At 37.4% G+C, this 18,249-nt stretch overlaps 1 protein-coding gene across 2 annotated transcripts in view; it reads left to right on the top strand.

The window, feature by feature from the left end:
- The window catches only part of IPO5 (importin 5), a 70,014-nt gene that overhangs the window by 22,129 nt on the left and 29,636 nt on the right, over window positions 1-18,249 (top strand). For both annotated transcript variants that reach the window (XM_074387524.1, XM_039473116.2), the window contains 7 exons: window positions 5,501-5,581; window positions 8,701-8,893; window positions 12,923-13,025; window positions 13,919-14,015; window positions 14,223-14,327; window positions 16,631-16,753; window positions 16,844-16,964. In XM_074387524.1, coding sequence (XP_074243625.1) covers window positions 5,501-5,581; window positions 8,701-8,893; window positions 12,923-13,025; window positions 13,919-14,015; window positions 14,223-14,327; window positions 16,631-16,753; window positions 16,844-16,964 — 823 coding nt within the window. The remainder of the gene's footprint in view (window positions 1-5,500; window positions 5,582-8,700; window positions 8,894-12,922; window positions 13,026-13,918; window positions 14,016-14,222; window positions 14,328-16,630; window positions 16,754-16,843; window positions 16,965-18,249) is intronic.

Raw genomic sequence — 18,249 nt, 5'->3', positions numbered from 1 at the left:
GGGAGCCCCCACCGCCCTTCCAGCAGCGGTCCCCACCCAGCCTGGCGCTGTGGGTCTCCCAAACCCTGGCTGCTGCCTGACCCGTCACCCCTGCTTCTGCCCCCTGCTCTTCTCCACACCGCCTGTCCCTGTCTTTGAAATGTGTGCCCTGCCTTGTTGCTGCTGCCTTTTCGCTTGTTTCCGTTTAGTTTTCTTTACCTTTCTAGTTCCTAACATCAGAAGCCAAATTTCCCTACCCCCTTCCACCCCCGTTTTGCGAAGTTGCCTTTAGGGTTTCTTTCTGTGCAGTTTCCACCTTACTCTGGGCTTATAATACACTTACTCTGCTCTTCCTTCAGATAAATTTTTTTTGCTCTCTAGAGAATCGTGGGATAAATGGGATGTAGTGGGACTTCCGTTGTTTAACTGGTCCGGTACCATATGTTTAAGTCTTCAACTTCATGAAATCTAACCTGAATCTCTCTCTCTTTTTCAAGCCACCTCTGGTTCCTGGCCTCCAAAATGTGGAGATAGTTTCAAGTGACAGTATTTTAAATATATCTGTAAGCTCATTTACCAAGTTCACTAGAACACTGATGGTACATTGTCAGCGTTGAGACCACGATTCTTGTGAGATATTTAAGGGGAGGGAGAAACTTTTAAATGTATTATCATAGCTGACTGCCAAACTTGATTATGTATGGAGTTTTTGCAACCATGCGACTGAAGAGTTTTGTAAGGTTAAGAGAAGGATGTTTAGCCAGATATTTTTACAGAGCAAAATTAATATCACATATAGCTAATGAAATTGATGACAGGTCCTCTTCTGAAATCAGGGCTGAAGACTTTTACAGGTGTCTTTAAAACCACAGTGTTGTTAATACTTGTTTTGAATAGGTGGTAGATATGCTGGTTACACTGAGAGGTTTTATTTTTTTTATTTTTTGAGACGGAGTTTCGCTCTTGTTACCCAGGCTGGAGTGCAATGGCGCGATCTCGGCTCACCGCAACCTCCGCCTCCTGGGTTCAGGCAATTCTCCTGCCTCAGCCTCCTGAGTAGCTGGGATTACGGGCACGTGCCACCATGCCCAGCTAATTTTTTGTATTTTTAGTAGAGGCGGGGTTTCACCATGTTGACCAGGATGGTCTCGATCTCTTGACCTCGTGATCCACCCGCCTCGGCCTCCCAAAGTGCTGGGATTACAGGCTTGAGCCACCGCGTCCGGCGAGAGGTTTTATATTAAGTAAACACACCGAAAATTCGGTTATACCTGAAAAGGCATTTTCAAATATTCACTTTATTAACTTTTTATTTATTATACGTGTAGTACATGTTCAGGGTAAAAATTCAAACAGTAAGTAGGATAGTTTTTTATCCCATTTCCCAAAGGTGACCACACTTAAGTTTCTCATGCATCTTCTCTGAAAATATATCTTAACATACGCCTTCATTTTTTACTTGAATGGGCTTATAATACACACCATTTTCCAACTTGGATTTTTCATTCAGTATATTTCACATTTGTTCATAAGTGAGTTTTTTGGCAAACTATAGTTTATACATCATATGGATAGATATTTATATAAGCAACCCTCTATGAAATGGATATTGAGGTTTCCAGTGACCTGCTCTTTTAAAAATAGTACTATGCACAGGAGTACATGTATACCTATCTTTACACTTTGCCAAGTTTGCTTGTAGAATACTGAAAAGTAGCATTTGTTCCTAGAAGTAATATGCATGTATTGCACCAATTTGCCTTGGGGATATGATGCTAAAAGAAAGAAACTAATGCTTTCTGCTAACTCTTGAGATAATTTCTCGCCAAAATAAGTTTTTAATCCCAACCCATAATAGAAATTTCCATGTGTTACAAAGCAGAACAGCATTGTAATTAGTAAGCTAGTTTAATTCTCCCTCTTCCCTCCAATTGCTTAAGTCTATTGTCAAGCCTAGTGGGGAAGCTCTCTTCTATTGAACTAAATACCAGTGTCTGGTTTAGCTTGAATTCCAATTGATGCCTGTTGTAAGTCTTTTATCACTTACATCACTTTGGGTATAGTTATCAGCATTCAGCACATTTTCTCATAAAGAGCAATTGGAAATTACTATTGTTATTCTCTTAGTCTCTTTATTCCTAGTGAAAACATTCATATACTAGGTTTTGACTTTCTTTGTATATCCTGACAGTATATTAATATGTAAAGTAAGTACTGTGATACAGAATTTTCCAATTTGACCCCCAAAAAAGTAAATTTGAGAGGAAGCTCCCTGGTGCCATATAATACCCCTTTCTTTTTTGCCTAATGAAACAAGCCTTTTATAAGAAATCAAATGAAATAAAATCAGCATTAAGTCTCATATAGCAAATATAGAAATATTTTCTGTGAACTAAAGAATTGACCAGGGCTCAGTAAATACCTTTGTAATTTACTCATTCAAAATAAAAATACTTAGTCGACACATAAATACCAAACTGTTGACTAAGGTGACTTCTTTTGTATTCAAATATGGTTTTATGTTTGGTTGAAATCATTGAAGGGACTTCAAAATTCTAAAAAGTTAAAACTTTTTCCGTTGTGTGCACCATTAGACAGGCTTTATATTTTATTTCTGTTCTGATAGTGTGAATAAGCTATTGAATAAATCATTGACAAGTAGTGCAAAGTAGAGTTTTTATGGTATTTATGACTAGACATTTTTATATGACGTAAGCTTAAGTATTTATTAATCATTACTAAGGTTCTCCATACAGACTTTGTTTCTCATTTATTCTAATAGCCAATTTCACTTAGTGTTTTTTGTAGAGATGGAGTCTTGCTATGTTGCCCAGGCTGGTCTTGAACTCCTGACCTCAAGTGATCCTCCCGTCTCCCAAAGTGTTGGAATTACAGGCATGAGCCGCCACACCCAGCCCATTGTTGGGATTTGAATAGACAGATAACATTGAAAAATATACCTGATTGTTGAGGAACCAGGGTCTTAATAGATAAAAGTCCTGTGTCCTGTCTTTTTCTTTTCCTCATACAGGGTAGGCTCACTATAAATATTTATGGAATGAGATGAGTACATATGAGCATTTCTTCATCGTGGGCAGGGAAGAGGCGGAGAAGTTTTTGCATTGTGTGAATTGTTTAAGGTGGAACCAAATCAAAATGAAATTTTGTGCCGGCGCGGTGGCTCAAGCCTGTAATCCCAGCACTTTGGGAGGCTGAGGCGGGCGGATCACGAGGTCAAGAGATCGAGACCATCCTGGTCAACATGGTGAAACCCCGTCTCTACTAAAATTACAAAAAATTAGCTGGGCATGGTGGCGCGTGCCTGTAATCCCAGCTACTCAGGAGGCTGAGGCAGGAGAATTGCCTGAACCCAGGAGGTGGAGGTTGCGGTGAGCCGAGATCGCGCCATTGCACTCCAGCCTGGGTAACAAGAGCGACACTCTGTCTCAAAAAAAAAAAAAAGAATTGAAATTTTGTTTGCCTCAACACTGGTAACATTCACTGAACCTAACTGGACTAGTGCTAGGAATAGTATTAGAAACAGTCTTTATAATTGCTATACTCTAATGTGCTAGGTACTCATATGCAAAGGTAAAGAGGTACCATCCCTGTCTGTTTGGAAATTAGATTGTGTAACCATTATCCTTGACCATTGTGGTGGTATTGATATAATACTATATTTGGATTACAATAATGGAACATACCAGATGGAGAGAACCCTCTCAGAAGAAATCATCTGTCACTCATACTAAACTCTCGCACCATTGGCTTCTAATTCATTATGGAGTAGAGTTTAATAGTTGACCCAATGTTATGTCTACTAGAGTTAGCATAGTCACACCATCAGTTCCCCCTGGGCAGGAGTAGAGAGCCTCAGGTTTTATATTAAGTTTTCTGAGAGTGCTAGCCTCGTAAGGGAGTTTTTGCAAAAACTTGATTTAGACCACTAGAAATTTAATTGTTAAACATTGATCACATCATCAGTGTATAGTTGGCTAAGCTGGGTGCTTTTTATTGTATAGTGAGATACTTTTTAAATGGAAACATACTACTGGTATAAGCAGTTGCTTTGGTAAATAATAAGTGAAAAGTCTCAAAGGTACATAACCATTTTTGCAGTCAGCTTTTGAATATCTTTACATAAATTATCTCTTCTGGATAAATAAATTCAGACCATTTTCTCTCCTCAGCTGTGAATACTTTTGGCAGTTTTCAGCATTGTTCTCATCCTATGTGCTTTTTACTAGAATGGAAACTTGAGGTTTTCAGAGGATCTTGAATTCTCCTTTCCCCAAAAATCTTCTCTTCCTCAGACAGATGATATTTGAAAAGTTTGAAAACTGTAGCACTACATAAATAAAACTGGTTGTTTAATGAAGTGAAATTGAGAGCTTTCAGTACCAGAGAGATTTTGAAGATGATTGGCCTTACAGGACCAGAGTTCTGTCTGCCATTTATTGTCTGTGATCTTGGGCACATCATTAACTTGTAAGGGTTTGTTTCCTTATCTGTTAATATCCCACGGATGCCATGTGGCCCTTAGTAAAGGGTTTAAGGTAGATGTGGATTCAAAATAGCTTTGTTTTTCCTCCCTTGTCACTTTGTTCCAGAGAAGCCGGGTAGCTATAGAGGTATGGTAATGGTGAGGGCAGGTAAGCACTAAAGAAACCCTAAATTGCCAGATAGTGATGGATTATCATTTACTTACTAAGAAGCTTCTTAGAGGAAACAATACCAAGTGTACTTGATTTCTTTTCCATAGTGAACAAGTACCATTAGAATTCTTGGACGTGAATCCGCGCTTTTCTGGACAGCATATAGTTGGTTCTTTTTTTTTAATCTGTTCTGATCATCTCTCTGTTATTTGGTATCAGCTTTTTATTATTAACCAATTTGTTGTGATTTTACATTATTAACAGAATAGAGTGTCCTGAGTCACAAACCTCTTGCTAATAATCTACAAAAGACATTAAATGCCTCCTGACCAAATTTATCCTGAACACATTCATTTATGTATTTAATATGGTTTTAGTATGATCTTTACTTGGAAGAAATGTAACATAAAGAATTTGAATACTTTCTCTGACTTACTTCCAGTTGTGTGTCTGGTGGTTCTAAGTAGTGGTAATTTGAACCAGTTGTACATCATTCAGCCTAAAAACTATTTACAGTTTCCCATGATGTTAAGGTGATTTTAAATAAGCACTAAAATTTGCAGCACAATGGCATAAGTCACATTTGGCAATTTTTTGACTCTCTTATGCCTTGAGTTTTGTTAATCAAGAAGCAAAAATTGGGAAAACATGCACACACATTAGAAACATTTGCTTAAGAGAAGGGAACTTAGTAAGTAACCTGGTAGACATCTTCTATGCCCTAACATGTCTGAAGTATATTTCATGTCACAGGTGTTAACACCATACCTAGATTAAATAATTTCTCATGTATCCTTCCCACTCTATTTCTTTCACTGGTTTACCCATGAAGTTTTCTAACATTCTTTTCTATTTTCTTAACGTAGGAAACCTATGAGAATATTCCAGGCCAGTCAAAGATCACATTCCTCTTACAAGCCATCAGAAATACGACAGCTGCTGAAGAGGTACTCTCTTAATATTTGTGACTGTTACATTCTTAGAAAACAAGTTTTTAGATAATGATCATAGTAGAAATGTGAATTGTGATTTTCCACATAGACTTTACTGGAACTTTGAACTTATTGTTTGCTAAAAGCTGCCTAGGAGTTATGTAATTTTTTAAGTACTTTGTATTAAGAATGAGAATTGCCTTTTTTTTTTTGTATAAGATAATATGTCCAGGGTAGATGAAGGTTAATGGTTTTATTAAATTTAAGTGATTTGAATTTTTTCTTTATTTCTTTTTTTTTTTTGAGACAGTCTTGTTCTGTTGCCCAGGCTAGAGTGCAGTGATGCAGTCTCGGCTCACTGCGACCTATGCTTCATGGGTTCAAGCAATTCTCCTTTCTCACCCTCCCGAGTAGCTGGGGTTACAGGCACCCACCACCATGCCCGGCTAATTTTTGTATTTTTAGTAGAAACAGTGTTTTGCCATGTTGGCCAGGCTGGTCACGAACTTCTGACCTTAAGCAATCTACTCCCCTCAGTCTCCCACAGTACTGGGATTATAGGCATGAGCCACCCTGCCTGGCCTAATTTAAGTGATTTTTTTGTAGCTAAAAATTTTTCCTTGAAACAATTCATTGTAAAGGAGTAACTTAGTTCAGTGTTTTGATGTGTTACCAATCTTTTGAAAAAAATACTTTTTGCCTATCTTTAAAAATTTATGCTTATAACTATCTCTAGATGAAGTGTGTATACTAAAAGACATACTTAGGAACAGACATATTTTCTAGAATTTTTTATTAGAATCATGGTTTTTAGCTAATTACCTAGTTACTTTACCAAAATCAAATTTGCTTTTTTGCTTTTTTTTTTCTCTCTCTCTTTTTTGGAGACGGAGTCTCACTCTGTCACCATGGCTGGAGTGTAGTGGCTTGACCTCTCTGCTCAGTGAAGCTTCCGCCTCCCGGTTCAAGTGAGTCTTCTGCCTCCCAAGTAGCTGAGACTAGAGGCGTATGCCACCATGCCCAGCTAATTTTTATATTTTTAGTAGTGATGGGGTTTCACCATATTGGCCAGGCTGGTCTTGAACTCCTGTCCTCTTGATCTGCACCCCACCACCACCACCACCTCGGCCTTCCAAAGTGTTGGGATTATAGGCCTGAGCCACCATACCCAGCCTGCTTTAATTTTAGGAATTCTTTTTCCCTGTGGTAAAACAAGGCTATTTTCTATTATTTTATCGTTTTCTGCTACTGATGGAGGCATTTCATAGCTAATTTTCCCCCCATAGGTTAATATCCTCATAAATATTGAATGCCATTGAATATCTCTTTACTTTGGAAAGGGTATAAAAATACCCAAGTCTAGAAAACTGTTCTAACTATAAAATATTACATTTAGAGTTGTAATGTAAGACTTTTTTTGCTAACAGTCAAACTATACGTAAAGTGCTTATCCTTCATGGAGGTAAAGTCACACCGGACTTCTACATCATGTTTCACCTGACTTCTTCCAGCCAGTTTTCTCTAAGCAGATGAATAGTCAAGCAGTTTAGATAGCAACTTCGTGTTCTCTCATAGCACTTTAAAAGCCGTATAAAAGTATCCCAGTTTTTTTTTTTTTTTAGATGACAAGAGGTACTTCTTTGCTTTTGTAACATGTTCTTTTCTGTAACTCAAAATGGATGTCAGATGTGAAGAAGAACCATATATAGGGTAACTTCTATCACTAAAAACACATGACTGGTCTCATTCTTTAAGATTAGTACAAGTTAGCTAGTAAACTTAAAGCCAAGAATAATAATGAAAATTACTGAATTTTATTTTTAGAAACTTGGATTAAACCTTATTTAAATCTTAACTTGATTTAAGAATTAGTGATTGTGAATTAGTGACAGCATCTTGATTGTGGCTTTATAGTTTTCGGTATATGTCAGAAGAATTGCACATGAGTTTTAACCACTTTTAAAAGAATTGTAACCACTTTCTAGAACATATGTTAAATATTCGTAAAGGTTTCTACCTACTATAAATGTTTCAGTAAACAGATTTCTCGGTGAAAAGTAATGGAGAAAAAAAAATAGCCAATTTTATTTCTATAGCTTAACAGTTTTTGTTGGTCAGATTCCCAAAGGAATTATAATGATGATGAGTGACATCAGCTTGGAGAAAGCAAGAGCAGGAAAGATAAGGTTCAGTATTCTCAATAGTCTATTGGTTTGATTTGATAAAATTTTAGAATGGCATTTGTCTTAGCGTTTCTTTTGATAATCTCAAGTAATGTTGTTTGTTGTTGTTGTTCTCTGAGACGGAGTTTTGCTCTTGTTGCCCAGGCTGGAGTGCAGTGGTGCAATCTCGGCTCACCACAACCTCTGCCTCCTGGGTTAAAGATTCTCCTGCCTCAGCCTCCCAGGTAGCTGGGATTACAGATATGCATCACCACGCCCAGCTAATTTTGTGTTTTTAGTAGACACGGGGTTTCTCCATGTTGGTCAGACTGGTCTCAAACTCCTGACCTCAGGTGATCCACCTACCTCAGCCTCCCAAAGTTCTGGGATTGAACCTGGCCTGATAATCTCAAGAAGTGTTTTACAGAAAATACCAAATGTAATTACACAGATTTTAAAATGAGTATCTAAGAAGACACATGTTGAAATGGATTAGCATGTTTTAGGTATTGGGAACTTGTAATGTTTGTTTGCTTGAAAGAAGCATTTTATCTAAGATGCTAATGAAAGGGCAGTTATATAACAAGTTAGGCCAGGCTGGTAGCCTAAAGTTGGGTGTGAAAGGCACTTGATATTCTAGACAGAGAGGTAGGAAAAGCATTCATTATAGGGTTTACAATTTAAGGTTTGTTTTTCTCCCAAATCATGTGTTAAAAATAGGAATTAAAGATAGGTTTATCATTGCTGAGATATGTGTTTCTAACTGAATTGTAATGCGTTTAAGAATTTTCCTCATATTAAGTAAAAATGTCTTACTTTGTAGCACTTTCTACATAATAGACTAATTAGAAAAAGTTACATATGTTACTTCTTTAGAAAACTGACAAGGTACCTTTGAAATACAAAAATACGACCCTGAAATACATGAATGGCAGAATGAATCTAGTTATTAACAATGTTATCTATTTATAGGCTAGACAAATGGCCGCGGTTCTCCTAAGACGTCTCTTGTCCTCTGCTTTTGATGAAGTTTATCCAACACTTCCCTCTGATGTTCAGACTGCCATCAAAAGTGAGCTACTCATGATTATTCAGATGGAAACACAATCTAGCATGAGGAAAAAAATTTGTGATATTGCTGCAGAACTGGCCAGGAATTTAATAGGTATGTATGCAAGTGCACTTGTGTTACCAAAAGCATGGGTATATTCTTCCTTTGTTTTTCTTTTTTTTTTTTCTTTTTTTTTTTTTTTTTTTTTTTTTGTGACAGGGTTTTACCTTGTTGGCCAGTCTGGTCTCGAACTCCTGACCTCAGGTGATCCACCCACCTCAGCCTCCCAAAGTGCTGGGATTACACTGTGCCCAGCCCCCCTTTTTTAATGGAATTGTTTAGAGTAAAATTTATAAGTACCTAAGTACCATTTATTCTGTTCAAAACAAGTGTGATTATGGATTTTGCATTTAGAGCAAGAAATTACAGATGTTCTGAAACCCAGTCATAGGACTCACCTATTGGTTTCAAAATACCCAGTGAGGTTGGGCACAGTGGCTCACACTTGTAATCTCAGCACTTCAGGAGGCCGAGGTGGGCACATCACTTGAGTCCAGCCGTTCAAGACCAGCCTGGGCAACATGGCAAAAACCCAACTCTACAAAAAAAATTAGTGGGCATGATGGTGTGCACCTGTAGTCCTAGCTACTTGGGAGACTGAGGTGGGAGAATCACCTGAGCCCCAGAAGCTGCAGGCTGCAGTAAGCTGTGATCATGCCACTGCACTCCAGCCTGGGCAACAGAGCAAGACTCTGTCTCAAAACAAAACAAAACAAAATCCATGTAGAAAAGTAATTTCATAATTTGCTTGAAAATTGGCAGTTATATTCCCCCTAAATTTATATGTTTTAGAAGCACAGGCTAATTAATGGTGTAACCTACTTTGTACATTAAACTTGCCAGTTGAACTAAAAATTAGTGATTCCAGTGCTTTTGCTGTTGTATATATATACTGACAAATGTATACATATACTGTTACACAGCTATACTATGTAAAAAAATTTTGTTGTTGTTGTTGTTTTGAGATGGAGTTTCGCTCTTGTTGCCCAGGCTTGAGTGCAATGGTGCCATCTCCGGCTCACTGCAACCTCCGCTTCCGGAGTTCGAGCGATTCTCCTGTCTCAGCCTCCTGAGTAGCTCGGATTATAGGCATGTGCCACCACACCTAGCTAAATTTTTTTGTATTTTTAGTAGAGACTGGGTTTCTCCATGTTGGTCAGGCTGGTCTTGAACTCCTGACCTGAGATGATCCACCCGCCTTGCCCTCCCAAAGTGCTGGGGTTACAGGTGTGAGCTACCGTGCTTGGCCTACTATGTACATTTTTAATGCCCAAAAATATTTTTTTAAGTGAGGTAAAAGGCAAACATCATTAAAGATGCATTTTGCTAAAGGTAAAAATCCTTTTTGATCAACTAAAAATAATAATGTAATCGAACATGCTACTGTTTATTCTTGCTGCAAAAAGCTTTATTTCCATTTGATCTAGGTCTTGGGAGAGGGTGCCATTGTGGTTTAAAAGCTGCCTAATTGCTGGAGGGAGAGGCTCAGGCAGAAGGCCTGATTCTTTGATTGTGTGGGGTGTTGGGGGGGGTCCCTTAGAGGTCACTGGACTTTTAGTGTTGTTTGATGATGAGCCTTTTGAAGAGACACTTGTCCAACTCAGTCTAGGAGCCGACTAGCCTATGTGGGTCGGTCAGGTGGTCACCCATCTTAATGAGTTTCACTCCCTCATCTAGGAAGTGGCACTCCCAAGAAGTCACAGAGATGGGGATCTGTGCAGGCTGACCCCGGGGCATGAAGATCCAGAAGGGCCTGGTTCCTGGTTCCAGTTCTTCTCCAGGGCCATGGCTGCTTCCATGGTGTCCTGGGTTTTGCCCCACTCATCTTCAGACTTCTGCTCCTTCTAGAAGAGGGTGTGGCCATGGCCACCACTTCTGGGTTTTTTGTTTGTTTGTTTGTTTGTTTGTTTTTGGTGAGGGGGACAGGGATTTATAAGTGTGACTGTAAGCACAGCTTGTTTAGATGGTGTTTTTAATAGTTGAAATCAGGGCTAAATGGTAGATTATTGATTGAGCTTAGTACATTATGACACTAATTTTAAAATCTCATGAACCAGTAATGTAGTAAGTTCTTAGTCAATTCAGCTAGCAGATTGTATCCTTTCTTGTAGCAACCATTTCTTAGAAACTAATGGGGATTGTGTCAATTTTTTATATTTTAGATGAGTCAAATTAATTTTGAATTTTTTTTTAGACGGAGTCTTGCACTGTTGCCCAGGCTTGAGTGCAGTGGTATGAATACGGCTTACTGCAACCTCCACCTCCCAAGTTCAAGTGAATCTCCTGCCTCAGCCACCCGAGTAGCTGGAACTATAGGCATGCACCAATACACTCAGCTAACTTTTTTTTTTTTTTTTTTGAGACGGAGTTTTGCTCTTGTTGTCCAGGCTGGAGTACAATGGTGCAATCTCAGCTCACCGCACCCTCTGCCTCCAGGTTCAAGCAATTCTCCTGCCTCACTTAGCCTGCTTAGTAGCTAGGATTACAGGCATGTGCTACTGCAGCTGGCTCATTTTGTATTTTTAGTAGAGATGGTTCTCCATGTTGGTCAGGCTGGTCCCGAACTCCTGACCTCAGGTGATTCACCCACCTCAGCCTCCCAAAGTGCTGGGATTACAGGCGTAAGCCACCACATGTGGCCAATTGTATTTTTTTTTTTTTTTTTTTTTTTTTTTTTAGTAGAGACAGGGCCAATTGGGTTTCATCCTGTTGGCCAGGCTGGTCTCAAATGCCCTACCTCAAACGATCTGCCCTCCTTGGCCTCCCAAAGAGCTGGGATTACAGGTGTGAGCCACCGCCCCGGCCCTAATTTTGAATATTTTTAAATTGCTTAGAAAATTCTACTTTCAGGTTTTAAGTATGCAGATATGAATGTCTATAGGTGACATCATTTCTGATTCAGAAACACTTAACAATGGAAACATTTCCAAAGTATTCAAAGGGCTCTCATTTTTTAAAGCAGGTATTTTATTTCCCCTCAAAGCATCAGCTTTAGGTTGAAGAGACAGATTAAGGATATTTTGTTTATTCAGTGTCAGCTTATCAGCACACTTGTCATTTCACAAAAGTTCAAATATGAGGGGAAGTTTAAAAAGAAAACATCTATAATTCATCTTTAAGTTGTATAACTCTTAAGGTCTTTATGGCAATATAACCACAGTCTCATAAGTGGCACTGTAGATTTTTGTGGTCACTCATTTTTATTACAAAGTATTATTAAAAATCTTAGTCTCGTTAAATAATAAACATATTAATAACATTCTCTGGTACTGTTTGCACCAAACTGCAAAGTGTGAGTACCCTGTATGGGTCCTGAGATTCTAACCCTGATGTCTTCTCAAGTTCCAGAGTAATTGTTACTTTGGTTTCAAGACCTTGCCATCAAATACTAGCTTTGCCTGCTTTTTAAACTCTTCTTTAACAATGGTCTATAAAAAGGGGTCAAGCAATCAAATGTTTGTACCATTAAAAGTGGTGCCTTCTCTTCAAATTCCACTCCTTAGGAATAACCTCTGCCAGCCGGGTTCAGTGGCTCACACCTATAATCATAGTACTTTGGGAGGCCAAGGCAGGTGGATCATCTGAGGTTAGGAGTTTGAGACCAGCCTGGCCAACATCACAAAATCCCATCTCTGCTAAAAATACAAAAATTAGCGAGGCCCAGCTACTCCAGAGACTGAGGCAGGAGAATTGCTCCAACCCAGGAGGCGGAGGTTGCAGTGAGCTGAGTTTTCACCCTTGCACTCCAGTGTGGTTGAAAGAGCGAAACTCCATCTCAAAAAAGAAAAGAAAAAGGAAAAAGAACCTCTGCTAATATCTGTGTTTATGTAACCCAAATACAGAGTTGTTTGGTTTGTTGGTTTGTTTGGTCTTTTTTTTTTTTTTTTTTTTTTTAACATGATTATGATGCTATTTCTTATTTTTATGGTTGAAGGACGGAATTTTGTGGAATTTTTAAAAATAGCAAGAGTGACATTTTTCAGTAATCCATGTTTTGAATGAGGCTTATGAAATGAAAGCATTTATTCCTAGTCTATTGAAGTTCTGACTTAAACACTTTATGTCGGATTTCTTTCCTTTTAGATGAGGATGGCAACAACCAGTGGCCTGAAGGTTTGAAGTTCCTTTTTGATTCCGTTAGCTCTCAGAATGTGGGACTGCGGGAAGCTGCCCTTCACATTTTCTGGTATATACATTAAGCTACTTTTTTGAGACATTTGATTTCATGAATACCCTAAACTCCTTTTAATTGATTATTTTAGTCTAATTTAACTTTTTATACTTAAAAAGAAAATAATGCAAGTTCTCCACAGCTTGCTTGCTTTCTCTTTGTCTTTTATGATTCTGAAAGTTTTATTGAACAGTTTCTTCTCCTTTAGAGATTAACCTATTACTGAATGTAGCTTTTATGAAACCACTTTAATAATGGTGTCTTGAAGAGGAGGAGGAGAATGCAGGTGAATCCCCATTATGTTTTCTGGGTCTTCTCTGACCAAGTTTTATAATATCTTATCAAACCTGTGTTTTTATAAGCAAATGGTCTAAGTTTAGAATTAAGTGATTATTCTTTGCCCCACTATGTTACTTTTTCTACTGCACTTAGAATGTGGTCAGTATATTAGATTTATACCTTTTCAAGATCATACACATTTTAGGCATTATATCATTTTCTACTTTAGTTGTCAAGTGTATCTTTGTTTATATCAGTAATTCAGATTAGAGAAGGCAGATGGTGGGAGAGCATAGTTAACTGTAGTTTTCATTAGAAAACCTGTGGTTGCCCTTGTCCCATTCTGCACTCCAGGTTAGCTTTCGACTGAGACAGAGTAATAAGGATAAAAGCATGTAGCTGGGAACGGGCTGCTGAGTAGCCTCTAACCCAGCCCATACTTCTCCAGTATGTTTTCATTCACTTAACCCAAAAACAAGATCGCTTAGAGAATGAGTAGATGATGTTCAACCTAAGGATTAATGCATACTCAGTCAGGTAAACAAATAGTTCATTAGAGATTCTAGCTCATACTTTACTAAGATACTAATATAATGTAGCTTTTAAAGAATGTTTGGATTATCTTTTAGGAACTTTCCTGGAATTTTTGGGAACCAGCAGCAGCACTATTTAGATGTCATCAAACGGATGTTAGTTCAGTGTATGCAAGATCAGGAACACCCATCGGTAAATAATTCCAATCCTATTAATATTACCATCTATTTTCATCTAACTCGTGAAAGAAATTAGTGTGTTAGGAGGTTGTTTTTACTTTTATACTTTAAAATATAAACAACAGTTTTACTGATAAAGAATAACTTGATCTTGAGTAGGAAATCTTGAATTTGCATTTATCAAAAATTTTTTGTGTTTGACATTTTTTCTTCATTTTAGATCAGGACATTATCTGCTAGAGCTACAGCTGCATTTATACTTGCAAATGAGCATAATGTTGCTCTGTTCAAACATTTTGCAGACTTGCTACCGGGATTTCTACAGGTAGGAAAACAGTATAGAATAAATCATAATTATATCTTACCTGGTTTTCATTAGCGTTCTTTAATGCATTCGTTCATTTATACAACAAATGCATATTGCCTATTATGTTCTGGCAGTAGGGATACAGGAGTGAACAAAACATGCAAATCTCAGTCTCCACTGAGCTTATGTTTACTGCCTGTAAAGACGTTTTTAGTCTCTTACAATATTTATAGTTATAAATTTTTTTGTAATGTAAATGGTGTGAGCAATTATATACTTATTATTGAATATTACTGAATTATATACTTAATATTGAATATGTAGATTATTTTCGTTAAATAACCTGTGAAATTTAATGCCCATTTTACATAAGGAGAAACTACTCTTAACTACAGGATGTGTAATAGTTTGTATTATAATGTAAGTTTATGGTTAATTCACATTATTGTTAAGGATGTTAATGTTTTAAGGATACTTTCTGCTTTAGTCAGAAAGCAAAATAAGATCAGACAAGGTAGAGCATATGTTCAGAGCAACTTGTATCTATACTCCTGGGGAAAAAAATGTTTTAAATAAAATGTAAAATATTGGACAAGTTAGTGGTTCCCAACCTTGTCAGACTCCCAAATCCCTCTTTTATGACAGTCTTTTGGTAATTTTTCATATACTGTTCTAAAAATGAAATGCATAAGTAATGTAATATATATATATATGCACAATATTTTAGAGTATTAATATATGACCTTAACTAAATACAAATAAGAAATTTTAAAAAGGTATGATAAAACGGCATGCTTTTCCTTATGTAACTGGTCAGACAGGACTACACTAAAAGACATAATAGACCAGGTGATCTCTCAGTGATCTGTACAAATGCAATAGCTAAAACTGGACTGATAACAAAGATGTCATTGGCAAGTCAAACACCACAGTTGCTATTAGAATTGGTGATAAGATTTCCTAAAATAGTAAGGTTCTGGACAAAGCAAAGTGGAAATTGAGTGTCTTTTATTCAGAATGCTTGGGACTAGAAGTATTTTGGATCTCAAAATTTTTTCAGGTTGCAAAACACTGTATTGGTATTATACTTAGCAGTTGAGCATCTCAAGTCAGAAATCCAAAATACTCAAGTGCTCATTTCCTTTGAGTGATGTATCTGTATTCAAAAAGTTGAGGATTTCAGAGTATTTTGGATTTGGGATGTTCCACCTATATGTATCCATTCAAGGAGGGATAACAATTATTAAAACCAGACAAAAAATAATATGTGGGTTAGGTTTTAGGTTCAGATCATTAAAAAGAGTTTTTTCTTTTTTATAAGTGTCTGGGATTTGTAATAATGTGAAATGCTTGATGAGAAGATCATGTAAGTCCCTTGTGCTTGTGTCACAGGTGCAGGACATTTAGCATCCATGGCCTTTGCCCATCCTCAACCATGTGACCATCAAGAACTATCTCCTGGGAGAAAACATTCCTCTTGAGAACCACTGAGTTAGGATTTAGAGGAGCTAAAATTGAAAGTTTCCACATGATAAAAAGTTACTTAAAAGATTGAGAGAAACTTCTCTCTCCATGCTATCACAATGAAAAGATTGTTTTGTGACAGAGCATTAACTATAATATACTATTGCTTTAGTAATTTATTATCTAAAATCTCTACTTACTGTTGAAATCTAATCCCAGTTCTCCTCCTCTGGATTTAGAGTAAGTTAAATGAAATAGATGACAGTAAACACAAAATGCATACTTTAATACCACAGTGAGCAAACTTAACATCAAAGAGAAATAAAATGGGTAATATTGGACACTTTAAATGTCTTACAGGTTCTGGTACTTACTATGTATGTGAAAAAAAGTACATGGATATAGAAAGGACAGAAGAGCCAGGTGTGGTGGCTCACATGTATGGTCCTAGCTACTCGGGAGACTGAGGCACAAGAGTTGAAGGGTACTGTGAGCTATGATTGTGCCACCACACTTGAGCCTGCACAACTGAGCGAGACCTTATCTCTGAAAAAAGAAAAGAACAAAGGAAAGGGACCCCTGGTAGCCTTAAGTTTTATTGTAGTGGTTATTATAGTTTCACTGATTTTCCTTTTGACTTAGATGCAAATCTGTTTTGTATGTTTCTAGTTAACATCCATCAAAAGGAAGGTATACATGTGCCTGCAGGTAGAACATATGCAGAATGTAGATTGCTACATTATTTAGTGAAAAATAGTTTAGTAATATTTCTCTATTGTCAGCACCTTAGGAATGTTTGGCTAATGAGGCATATAAAGTGAATCTTCAGCAAAGACTTCCTATTTCATCTTTTCTAGGCTGTAAATGATTCGTGCTACCAGAATGATGATTCTGTCCTAAAATCCCTAGTTGAGATTGCAGATACTGTTCCAAAGTATTTGCGTCCTCACTTGGAGGCGACTCTACAGCTGAGTCTAAAGGTAAATTAAGTACATCAGTAAATGTTCTGTTTGTTGTTTTCAGCGACTAATCTAAACTGTCAAATGTATACAATTATGTCTTCTTTGTAGTTGTGTGGAGATACTAGCCTCAACAATATGCAACGCCAGCTTGCCCTTGAAGTGATCGTCACCCTCTCTGAGACTGCAGCTGCTATGTTAAGAAAACATACCAATATTGTTGCACAGACTAGTAAGTCAATGGTCTTCAGATAGTTGATGTGTAATGTGGTCAAATTTTTGGATAAATTTGATGAGGGTTTTATAATTTCTCAGATTGTTGAGAATAGAATGAATATCCTTTTAGAATCGTATTAATTTGGGGAAATGTATCTCAATACTTGCAAGCACGGGCCCCACATTGTGGTTATGCCTTTAAGACTTTGCAGACACCCTGAAATCTGGTGTTAAAAATTACATTTCTAGAGTGGACTGTGACAGACTCTTATCATTTATATGTTAAATATTGGACACAGTTAATAAGAGTCAAAAATAATTCGGAAGGGATATATAGATAAACAGTAGTAAACTGCAAAGCAAGATAACATGTCTGGTACTTACCAATGAAAACAGGATTAGAACAAGGTCTAACCCTTTGGTCATGGCTCTGTCCACTGTATTATATTGCTGTGTTTTGTAGACCTTCGTTGCAGCAGAAACTTAAATGACTGTTGTGCTATGAAAATAATTACTATAAAGTTTCATTGTAGTGGGATAAGGATCTGAGACCCTGATCATTCTCTGGCCTAGCCATTTCTTCACGAGCTAATGAGTACTTGAACACTGATTTAGAGGGTAAATACATCACCAGATTTATTTTGTAGTGGTACCTACACTGAGCACCACTACAAAATTTGTCTTACACTGAGATACTGGTTGGAATTTTAGAAACACTCCCATTAAAGTCGGGAACAGAAAAATAATCTCCTTTATCACTGTTTTGTTGTACTGACTGCCCCGGCTGATGCATTAAGAGATAAAAATAAAAATTAGAAACAATGGCCAGGCGAGGTGGCTCATGCCTATAATCCTAGTACTTTCGGAGGCCAAGGCGGGCAGATCACCTGAGGTCAGGAGTTTGAGATGAGTCTGGCTAACATGATAAAAATCCCATTTCCACTAAAAATACAAAACATAAGCCGGGCATGGTGGCGTGTGCCTGTAATCCCAGCTGCTCAGGCTGAGGCAGGAGAATTGTTTAAACCTGGGAGGCGGAGGTTGCAGTGAACCGAGATCATGCCATTGTACTCCAGCTTGAGCAACAAGAGCAAAACTCCATCTCGAAACAAAAAAAAAATTAGAAACAAAAATACTGCTTATTTGTGGGCTGTGATTATTGTCTACAAAAAATTTTAAAGACTCAACAAATAAACTGCTAATCAAAGGGTTAAGCAAGATTCTTACATATGGGAACATTTTTTTGTAAGTGTTCCATTATGCATAGCAATCACTTAGAAAATTTTATAGGCATGAGTTGA

Source organism: Saimiri boliviensis, chromosome 16, assembly GCF_048565385.1.
Source record: "Saimiri boliviensis isolate mSaiBol1 chromosome 16, mSaiBol1.pri, whole genome shotgun sequence".
Classification (NCBI taxonomy): Eukaryota; Metazoa; Chordata; class Mammalia; order Primates; family Cebidae; genus Saimiri; species Saimiri boliviensis.
The sequence above is the reverse complement of the archived record's forward strand: the minus strand, read 5'-3'. Positions and strand labels throughout refer to the sequence as shown.